At 30.9% G+C, this 12,259-nt stretch overlaps 1 protein-coding gene across 1 annotated transcript; it reads left to right on the top strand.

Annotated features, from left to right (window-relative positions):
* Positions 1–9,207: 9,207 nt before the first annotated feature.
* On the top strand, positions 9,208–9,609 carry LOC145140508 (basic leucine zipper 4-like). Its single transcript, XM_079073977.1, has one exon. It carries the CDS (start codon positions 9,208–9,210, stop codon positions 9,607–9,609), a length of 402 nt encoding a protein of 133 aa, XP_078930103.1.
* Positions 9,610–12,259: the final 2,650 nt, after the last annotated feature.

Below are 12,259 nucleotides of genomic sequence, written 5' to 3'. Positions count from 1 at the left end.
TTATTTTTTAAAATATTTTTTATAAAAAATGTTAAAAGTTCGTTAAATGTGAATATTATTAACATAGATTAGGTATAAAATTATTTTTTTTAATATGATTAGTAGATAGGTTAACCAAAATCCGTAAATGGGTTTCAAGTTATATAATGACTATTTGGAAACAATATAACTCAAAAACGAACAAAATTTCTAAAAATAAATAATGAACTCAAAAACATTGACACATGTATTTGAGTTATATGAGTTTTGATTAACATTTTCCATTCAGAACAAAATTTAAAAAAAAATCTAAAACTAAAAAAATTGAATTCGAAGTCATTGACACTTGTTTCGAATTCCAGTTAGTCTGTACAATAAAGCTATTAAACTGAATAATTTTATACTTAATATGTGTTAATCATATCCACATTTAACAAACTTGTTTTATATTTTTTTATACAAAAGTATTTAACAAAAGTATTTAACAAAAGCTTTACAAAAATATAAATATACAAAAGATCATTAAAAATATATTCGAATAAAACATAAAAAAAAAGTAGAAAAAATATTTAAAAAAAACGTCAACAGCATGTAAACGAACAAAATATGTAAACGAACAAAATATTAAAAACATTAAAAAAAATATATTCGAATAAAATTTAAAAAAAAATATGTAAATCATAAAAAATATAAATAAATAAAATAAATTGTAAGTGGAAAAAAAATATAAACAATTATATATATATATATATATATATATATATATATATATATATATATATATATATATATATAAGAAAAACAAAAGTCTAAAAGTAAGGGTAACATGGTCTTTTAAATGGACTAAGGATGTGCAGTGCAATTTTTTTAAACCACAAGAATGCATTTTGTTAAATTTTCAAAGATCGGACTGAAAGTGAAAATTTTACCAAACGACAGGGACCAAACTTGTAATTTACTCTATGGTCTCTATTGAACTTTTATATATATATATATATATATATATATATATATATATATATATATATATATATATATATATATATATATAGGTTTTGATCAAATGTGAATCTTAAGTATTATGTGAATGTGTGATGAAATTCTAGCAATTAAATTAAAAGAATGAATGACTATAATATTAGGGTAGATGGTATTAACATAAGATACCATTACTATATAATTACAATTAATTAATTCTAAGGTTACTAAAAAATAAATATGATATTTTATTAAGAGAGAAAAATAAAATAACTAATTTTAGGAAATCATGTCAATTCTACCAATTAAAAAAACCAAATCATTTAATAAAAATTATGTATTAAAGAATACGTAATATTGTTTTTATAGAATAATCACAAAATTATGAAATATATTTCATGCTTTAAGAATTTATCGATTTCATGAAAATAATTTCATTCTTTAAGAATTAGACAATTTCATTCATGATTATTTTTATACGGTACTTACAAAACACGAAATTAAAGAATGAGATGATTTTTTTCTTTAAAAATCAAGCATTTATTGAAACTTATTTTATTCCTTTAGAATCATGATTTATTCTTTGAGAATACATAGATAAATGTTTTTGAAGTATTGTCATAAAGCAATTGAGATACAATGAAGTATATGTAGTATTATTTTTATATAAATTCATCAAAACTATAAACCAATTGGAAATTCTTGAAGAATAATAAATTTTATTTTTACACGTAAAAAGATGTTACACATTATAACATATTCTTCAAGAGTATGTTATAAAATAATCGATTCTTGATATAAATTATGAAAGAATAAGCATTCGTGTTGGCACTATCTCCATTTTAAGTTACATAGGGAAAGCTTAATATATGGATAATTTTTTTTTCTTCAGATTTTCATGATTTTCCAAGTTTAAAATACCTTATTCATATACTTGATTTTCCAATTACACCTTCATATGAAAAAAAGCGATAACTTATAAAGCATTATCCACCTATAGTGGATGTTATCCTACTAGATCGCCAAGCAAGATTTAACAAGTCGAAAGTTCTTGCACTCTTCTTTTGACATCAAATAATAATGCTTAAAGAAAAAAGAATATGTGTGTTCTATTTTCATTTAACGCCGGCATTTCCAACACAAATGAAAAGGAAACATTATATTTTTGTGTATTCTTTCAAAATATGATTATCAGTTTATAACACACCATGAAGAATTCGTTTTTTAGAGAACCAAAAATATGACTACTTTATTACCTTCTTCTCGGCTTAAAAGAAAACTTTTGACGGAAGACGATTTCTTTTTTCCAATTGGACTTGCTTGATAATTTAAACTCATTACCAAAACTATAAGATTCACTTTAAATCAGTTACCATAATTATATAATCATAATTTAAAATTAATGTTTTAATTTTTAAGTTAATTATTATAATATTTTTATCAAATTATTGTTCCAAAAATGTTTATACGTTCACATAATATGTAAAGTTTATATATGAATTTAACTCTCTCTCTCTCTCTCTCTATATATATATATATATATATATATATATATATATATATATATATATATATATATATATATATATATATATATATATGAGGAAAGCAAGAAAGTAGATGAACTCGTATATAATTTTTATTATAATGTACAGAGTAAACAGAGGACCTATTTGTACACAGTGAGAAAATAACTAAAAAGGAGATATACACAGTAGATAATAGTGGAGATCTATAACTACATTTGACAAGGTAAATAAATGATATACACGAAGCGGTTCGGTGTTGGTCATCGGTGTAGATAAGGGTTTACAACCATTCATTTTAACTATCGTGAGGATATCTAGAATGTATTTGCGTTGAGATATGAGAATACCAGAGGAGTGCGGAAGAACTTCAACACCTAAGAAATAAGAAAGGGATCCAAGGTCTTTTAGGGAGAATTTAAGAGCAAGATTATTGATGAAATGTGAGAGATGAGTAGGGGAGGGACCGGTGACAATAATTTCATCGACATAGACTATAACAAGAATGAAAGAGGAGTTGTGTTGGAGGAGGAAAAGAGAAGAGTCTGATATAGTGGGTTTGAAACCAAGAGAAGTTAAATATGTTTAAAGTTCATCATACCAAGCTCGTGATGCTTGTCGCAAGCCATAGAGAGCTTTGTGTAGCTTGCATACATGATTAGGAAGGGAGGGATTCACGAAAGCAGGTGGTTGGGATATGTAGACATCTTCATGAAGATATCCTTGTAGAAACGCATTATTGATATCGAGTTTTCTTAGAGACCAATTTTGGGATATGGCAAGAGATAGAATAAGACGTAAAGTAGTTGGTTTGAGAACAGGACTAAAGGTTTCTTTGTAGTCGATGCCGGGACGTTGGTTGAATCCTTTGGCAACCAGTCGTGCTTTTAAGCGATCAATGGAGCCATCGGGTTTGTACTTTGTTCGATATACCCATTTACAGCCCACTAAATTTTTGGCTTGAGAAGAAAGCACGAGGGACCATGTGCGATTACGTTCTAAGGCATCAAATTCTTCTTGCATGGCATTGCGCCAAGAAGGGTGTTTTAAAGCTTGAGTAATGGAGGAAGGTTCAGAAGGATAGGTAGGAGAAGCTGTATAAAGTTGGAAATTTGAGTTAAAGTATTTGGGGTTAGGTTTGGGGTTTAGTCTGGTGGTCATTTTTGATAGGGGAGAAGGAGGTGGGGGGTGGAGGAGGTGGGGATGGAGAGTTATTTGGTGATGGTGGTGGTATATTTGGTGGAGGAGATGGTGGGTTATCGTGTGGGATATTTTGGTGCGGAGGAGTAGGTGGTTGTGGTATTTGATCAGAGTGGATTGGTAAGGAGAGAGGTGCCCAATGATCAAGATCAACAGTATGGGAATCTTGCGGTTGAGCTATAAGTTTGTTGAATGGAAATTCATGTTCAACAAAAACAACGTGTCTGGATGTATAGAGTTTTTGAGAGGTGGGGTCAAATGCATAATAAGCACTTTGTGTGGGAGAATAACCAACAAAATACATGGGGTGGATCTAGGATATAGTTTGTATGGTGAGTATGGTCTTAACCATGGATAACATAAGCAACCAAAACTGCGGAGTTTGGAGTAGTTTGGTTCTGTTTAAAAAAGGCAAGAATAAGGAGACAGGTTATTGAGAGTGGTAGTAGGCATTCGATTTATAAGATAGGCTGCGGTGGTGAATGCGAAGGGCCAATAAGTGACAGGAATTTGAGAGTGGGAAAGAAGGGAAAGGCCAGTTTCGACAATGTGTCGGTGTCGACGTTCAGCATACCCGCTATGTTCAGGGGTATGTGGAGGAGAGGTGAGATGAGAAATACCATGAGATGCTAGATGTGTAGCTAGTTTTAGGTATTCTCCTCCATTATCAGAAAATAGTTGCTTTATTTTTGTTTGGAAATAGTTTACAACCAGGGATTGGAAACAAATGAATATATTGAGTGAGTCAGATTTTTGTTTTATAGGGTAAATCCAGGTGTATTTTGTAAAGTGGTCAACAAAAATAATATAGTATTTGTAGTGGTCATATGATTCTATTGGAGAACACCATACATTAGAAAAGATTAGTTGTAAAGGTTTGGTAGATGACAAAGAGGAATCATGGAAAGGTAAACGATGACTTTTATTAATCCGACATGAATTATAATTGTCTATGGAACTAGAATTAAAGGAAAGAGAAGAAGACAATTGTTTGAAAACTTTATTTTGAGGGTGGCCTAGTCGGTGATGCCACAGGGAAGGAGCTGTCTTTTGCATAGTGAAGATGGCTGGTGATGGAGATGTCTTGAGCTCATACATGCCCTTGACTGCTGTGCCCTTGAACAAGGGGATTTTGGTTGCTAGATCCTTGATGACAAAAACAAAGGAATAGAACTCTATTAGAAAGTTATTGGCAATGCATAGACGAGAGATAGAGATGATGTTACGGGATAGAGATGGAACATAAAGAACATTTTTAAGAATAAGAGGAGTGTGAGATGTATAGAGAATTAGAGAGCAAATATGAGAGATTTTTAAACACGAACCATCACCGATGACCAATTATTCAGTTCCATCATATGGGGCATGAACAGAGAGGTTGTTGAGGTCGTTTGTAGCATGGAAACTTTCTCCACTGTCAAACAGCCAATGTCATGTCTCTGGTGTGTGTGGTACTACTGGATGCATAGTGTGTGCTTGAATATTTGAGACTTACACAAAACGATTAGGAGGGGAGGGTACAGATGCATTTGGAAACAGCTTTTTGAAAGTGGCACAGTGGCTTAGGGAGTGTCCTTTGGTATGACACCATTGACACTTGCCTAAGAAGGGGCGTTGGCATGTGGATTGGGGATTCTGTTTGGCAGGAGTGAGTAAAATTGCTGGTTCGTTTCCTTGCCTGGAGGGCCATTGTTTCTTCTGATTTTGTTGGTGGGTATAGAAAACAGATGTTGGTTGATGAATACCTGTGACTGAGGTTTGTTGTGCAAGATTGAGTTCATGATTAATGAGTTTTGCATGAAGCTCATTAAATGAAATAGTAGAGTCTCTTGCGTGGATAGCATCAATTACAGTTTTATAGGTGTTAGGATCAAGTCCATTGATTACAACATCAATTAGATCCTCTTGATCAAGTTTCTTACCGAGGATAGCAAGCTCATCAACAATTGTTTTGACATTCTGCATATAGTCAGTGATTGTTTGATTCGAGGTCTTACTGATTTGTTTGAGGCGGTACTGAAGTTGTTTGATGTGGCCGCGTGAAGGAGACGCATAAGTTCTAGCTAGGGTTTTCCAGGCTTCAAGAGAAGAAGATGCGTTTGTGATCAGTGGGACGATTTGTGGGGATAGGCTTCCCACGAGAGCGCCAAAGAGAAGGCGGTCTTGCCTGAACCATTTTTGAAAGTCAAGATGAGGGGTGACAGTGCCATCAGCAGCAGTGATCGGTAGTGGAGCCGGGTAAGTGTCGTCGATATAGCGGTAAATATCGAGTCCATGTAGCAATGCTTCGATTTGCATTTTCCGTCCGAGATAATTAGTGGATGTCAATTTTAGGGTTGCTGGGAAATTGACTATAGTGATGTCTTTAAGAATGGTGTTATCGTTGAAGGATGAGCTTCCGTCTCCCATTGATGAGTTTTTGGTAGTAGAGGGGGGAGAAATTAGAGGTGAATTAATGGGAGTGATTGGTGCAGAACCAGTCTCTGATACCATATGAGGAAAGCAAGAAAGTAGATGAACTCGTATATAATTTTTATTATAATGTACAGAGTAAACAGATGACCTATTTGTACACAGTGAGAAAATAACTAAAAGGAGATATACACTGTAGATAATAGTGGAGATCTATAACTACATTTGACAAGGTAAATAAATGATATACACGTGAGTTATATCTTAATAATATATTTGGTAAGATTTTTTTTTTGTAGGAAGATAAAGAGTTTTTTTCGGTATATTTTTTTGGCGAACAAAACAAATGACTCACTAGATGAATCAAAATAACATGATTCACAAAAATAATAATAATAATAATAATCCTGAAAAAAAACATTTTGATGATTCATCTTACAATGATTTTGTTGCTATTCACTAAAGCTACAATAAAAATGAACTTTTTTTCTTGATTTACTTAAAAATAAATTATGAAAATGTTTTTTGGGAGGGGTTTTTTTTGAATCATTTAATGAGTCATTTTGTTGGTTTGCTATAAAATACGTATATAATTTTTTTTACCTTCCTACCTTATTTTTTTTTATTTGATTCTCTCTCTCTGTGTGTGTGTATATATATATATATATATATATATATATATGTGTGTGTGTGTGTGTGTGTGTCATAAATTATTTTTTCTAATTCTATCTACTCTTTTAATGGAGGTAATATAAGAATAAGGCAAATAATGTTGGTAAAATTAATATTAAATAATAACATTGTAAAAGCATAAATCTTGATAGTTTAATCGACATTTTTTAATAATTAAAGTTCGTAAGAATAATTTAAATTTTTTATTTCTTAAAAGTTTAAGCTAATAATGCTATAGGTTAAAAGATAATGTATATTTTTTTTATGTATTTCATTGTGTTAGCATGGGTAACATAATAACCGAAAAAGCGAATTAACAGATATAAACGAACCATTTTCAATATTAATGGTTGGGTTCTGTTCTTTTATTACCGATAAGTAACTGTTCGGTTATGGTTTTATAGGTTAACTATATCATTATTAATCGAACCATTAACTTTAAATTTAAATATTTAAAATTTATAGATTATATATAAAGTAATATGCACCAACTTATCCAAGTAACTAAAAATTCAAAAAAGAATCCATCATTCCTCTTATCAAGAGACAATGAGCAATCAAACCATCAAAGATTAATTACATAGATACACACCATCATCCAGTCATGATTTGGGTTTAAACTATTGGTTAATTCGGTGATTTCTAATAGGCTATTTCTATAATCTTTAAACATCATTCGCAATCAGTTCAATCATAACACTGGTAATTCTAATCCAAGGTTGCTTATACCGTTACTGATAATTGAAGATTGTTCTTGTCTTTATAATCCTATTTTAAGGATGTTTAACTTTCTAATCATGACTTTAAGGTAAGTTCAGTTTTTGGTTGTTCTTTACTTTATGATTTAAAGCTTTGATGTGTTAAGAATGTATTTCATGATCGTTTTTTGCTTTTATTTATTTATTTATTTATCGTTTATGACTTAATCACATTGAATGTTAATGAATATCTGACTCTTTTATTTAGATAAAACATAATATGAATGTTTGACTCTTTATTTTTACAGTTTTTGATTTAATCGCATACGGCATATTTCAATGTTTGGCTTTTTATTTTAATGCTAATATCAATTCTCGATATACGAACTTGATCTTATTAGTTTCTTAATGTTTTATACTTTTAATGCATGTTTTAAAATTTGAATATGAAAATGGGTTATCTCACTTGAGTATCAAAGTTCCACATTTTATTCTATTAATTACCAGGGGCGGAGCTTCAACATTTTATTTGGGGGGGGGGGGGGGGGATATAATATGTATAAAAATCGATGAGCAGGGGGGGCCACAGCCAAAATTTTATATTTTTGGGCTTAATATGTATAAAATTAAAGTATAGGGACTAATTGTGATAAAAAAAATCAGGGGGGGCCACAGCCCCCCTAGCCCTAATAAAGATCCGCCCTTGTTAATTACTATAAACATTTCAAAATGTTACAAACATTGACCGTCAAGACTCTTTTGTATTCTTTTGTTCATTTCTATACAAATATATTTTCTGTTTTTATATCATTTTTGAACATCATGGCTAATCAATATCAACCATTAACCAAAACCATACCGAAAAAAAAACCATTAACCATAATCAATATTAACCATACTATATGGCTACCAAAATGCATTAATCAATAGTAATGGTTATGGTTAGGTTTTGTCCGATATAACCAAACAAACTCTCCCACACATTCCTACCTGTTAGACATATTTCTAATAGACTATGTTTTTATAGTAAATTTATAAAAGTAGAAAAAATGTAGCGTGTGTATTATGAAAATTTTGTATTGATTAAAGGGGGTTAATGAAATTTTATAATTGCTCCACGATTATAGAAAACATTAAACAAAGCCCTAAGACTAAAGGGAGTGGTACATCAGATTTTTTTATGTCACATCATATTTTTTGAAGCCACATAGGTTGGAAGTGTGTTAGCATCCAAAATGTAAAAAGGTAGGGAGTGATAGTTTGTTAATTTAATGAGTTTTATGTTAGAAAAAAAAATTAAAAAAAAATATAAATTTTGATCAGCGAATAAGAACACAATATTCATGTTTCTCTCTCCTCTCTCATGTTGTTAAACCCATAGCAAACCTTCCTTAGCCAGGATGATAGCATTTTGAAGGGGATGATGTTTGGCCATGGTCATAGCATGCCAAGCCTAATTATAATTGCTCCACAGTTATGATACTATTGTGTCAGGAGATATAATCAAGCACTATTACAAGAATTTGTAGCGTAAATAATAGGACCCCTTTGAAGGTTTATAATAGCACTTTAGTGAGGTCGACAACGTCGTGATGCTTCTGGTGAACCTTACTAAAATACCCTCACTTTAATGTCTAAACATTTGGTGGGACCAGAAGGTGCTTTCAACGCTTCAATAAATACCCTATCTCAACACATCTACTCTCCCCTTTCTCCCTCGGATCAAGTCAAGCATACACATGATGGCTTTTGAAGTAGACCCAGTTCAGTACTATCTGATTGAAGCGGAAATTCACGATATTCTCCAACCCCAACAACCAACCCCCTCCACCTGCACCTCGGCTTCGGGATCAGTGTCTTGTGAAGAAGAACGGAAGCGTAGACGAATGATCTCAAACCGGGAATCAGCCAAGAGGTCCAGGCAACGAAAGAAACGCCGGTTACAGGAACTAACAGATCAGCTTAGACGACTAAGAATGGAAAATGGGGAGCTCAAGACCCAGATGACCTCAATTGTAAACCATCGCAACTACCTCCTCACTCAAAACTGTCACCTCCAGTCCGAGAGCCTTCTTCTCCAGTCAAAGTTGTCTGCTCTTTGCCAACTTCTAGTCTGTAGTCGGACATTCAGTTGTATGAATTAGAATGCCAAATCCTCAATGCTCGCTCTAATACAAACAGCAAGTACATAGCATCTCCTTATGCACCCCCACTCTCTACACACGTTAGCTTACCCTAAAAGGCACTGTCGAGAAAATTTTGAGAATTTTTTTATTATTAATTAGCTTTTATGTTCGTGACCATCGTGTTCATGTTGCTTCTCACTACAGAAAGACGCTTAATTAGATCTCAGCTCTTTGCAAGCTCTCTTTGTTAATATTATATACTCGGTGCCAATGGTTAATGTTTGGTGCAGATCGATGTGTTTGAAACAAAAAGTAGATAAAAACATTAAATTAAGACTAATATTTAAACTCAAACTTTTATGTAATGAATTCCAAGCCCTATCCATTATTTTTAGGAAAAAAAAAAACACAAACCCGACGATCAAGTAAAATATAAACTAAGAATTGAATAGAACACGCATATGCTATAATTCTTTTCCTTACGTTATCTTTAAATATTATTAAAAGAGAACCCTTAATTTATAAATGAAACAATCAGTGCCTTTCTTTAAATATTATTAAAAGAGAACCTTTAATTCATAAATAAAACAATCAGTGCCCTTGATTGTATTTCAATCCTATGATTTCCACCCTTAGATCAAATTGCTAACATCCTCTTCTCAAATTATAATCCAAACATTTAAATATAGAATATTTAAATTTAGCAATTACATTTCAAACACAATTACATTTAATTATAAAATCTTTAATTATAGAATCTATCCATACTTTCTAAAATATATTTCACAATTCGAGCACAATTACATTTAATTATAGAATCTTTACAATCAGCAATTATGTTATCGATTAAAGCATATCATTCTATTTATATATAAGATATCAGTTTCTCCATAAATCTGGTCAAAAAACATGAATAGCCGCCCCCATCTTTTTCCTCTATTTTTCTCTCTTAAACCATAGTTCTCTAATACTCTTCGTCCTCATGTCAATGGTTGTGCTTCAATTGATGCTTTGTGTGTTCATAACAAAATGTAGCACCATAAGGTGGTTCCTTTTTGCTCATGTATTCTTAGAATTTGCGTATTGCCTCTTCCTTGCATCTTTAATTATCACACCTTTGTTTTGGTTTCACACAAATCTCTACAAACTGAAGCATGCATCTCCTTTAAGACATCTTTTGACAATCTATGCCATCATTAACCCTAATTAATATTTTCCGTAATTTAACTCCCTTATTTATAGCTTTTCGCTTCAAAATTCAAACCCGTTTAGTTTTTTCTTTTTTAAAAAAGTCATTAAATAAGCATACTGATAATTATGTTATCTTTATTATATATTAAAATAAAAATCTTATGAAATCATCTAAAACAATATGCGTCATTGATTGTATTTCAATCCTATGTTTTCCACCCTTAGATTGCTGACATCATCCTCCCAAAATGCAATGTATTTAATTCCAATAAGAGTTTTCCATAAAATTAACTTAAATCCATTGAAATGGATTGTATTTAATTCTAATAAAAGATTCCCAAATTTTAAATCTTGAATTTTCGGTTATCAAGATTTTAAAATGGTCAACTTTAAAAACATATTACTAAAAATCATTTCAATTAAGGCATAAAATATCAACCATTAATATAAATTTGTTTATATTAGTAAACCATTTTTATTGGGAAACCATTAATACCAAAAAATCAGTAAACCATTAATATAAAATCATTTTTATATTAGGAAACCATTAATACCATTTTTATTAGGAAACCATTTTTATATTAGTAACCATTAATATAAATCCATTTTTTATTAGGAAACCATTAATACCATTTTTATTAGGAAACCATTAATATAAAATCCATTTTTATTAGGAAACCATTAATACCAAAAAATCAGATTCAAATTATCACATACATATATGATTCATCTCTGAATCCGCGGCTCACACTTATTTTCAATCGTTGATTTTCTTCAAACCTTCTCCTACAACATCATTCTTATTGCTTATAACTTTCATCACCGTTCTCTGCTTCAAACCTTCGTTGTTGTGCACTAGAAGGTCAGTACATTCTTTCGCTTTTTTATATTTTTTTCGATTATTTTTTTGTTCCTGTATCAAATATATGTATTCATATATTTCGATTTTCTTTGTCACAAATTACATGATATCGTTTAACTACTTTTCTGAAACTTTTCAAATAAATAGGAAAATATATTACATACCTTTAGTCCAGAAAAAAAATAATGTACTTTGATGGAAACCAGTTAAAACACAATATATCAAAGTACTTTGATGGAATGACAAATGCACCCCACCCGTTTTCCTGTACATTGTAATCAATTTTTTATGTATTCGTTTAGCATGATACTTCCATTTTTTATCCGAAGGGCAAATCATTAATTTAGTATGTATAATGTTCATCAGAATGGTAAATCAGTAATTTAATTTAAACATTGATCAAATCATGAGCTGCTACTATTTCTGTTTGTTTGATTACCTCAACCTGGTTACTGTCTTTGATTGTATATAATATCTTAAATTGCTGGCTGAATTACATGGATTGCAATCTTGATATAGAACTCAAATAATATGTTAAGATAAATATATGGTAATACCGAATGGAAAATTGAGGATAATGGTATAATAGGAATAAATAGATATGTTTTTAGTGTT

This window comes from Lactuca virosa, chromosome 9 (assembly GCF_052849685.1).
Source record: "Lactuca virosa cultivar CGN04683 chromosome 9, Lactuca_virosa_CGN04683_v6, whole genome shotgun sequence".
NCBI lineage: Eukaryota > Viridiplantae > Streptophyta > Magnoliopsida > Asterales > Asteraceae > Lactuca > Lactuca virosa.
The sequence above is the reverse complement of the archived record's forward strand: the minus strand, read 5'-3'. Positions and strand labels throughout refer to the sequence as shown.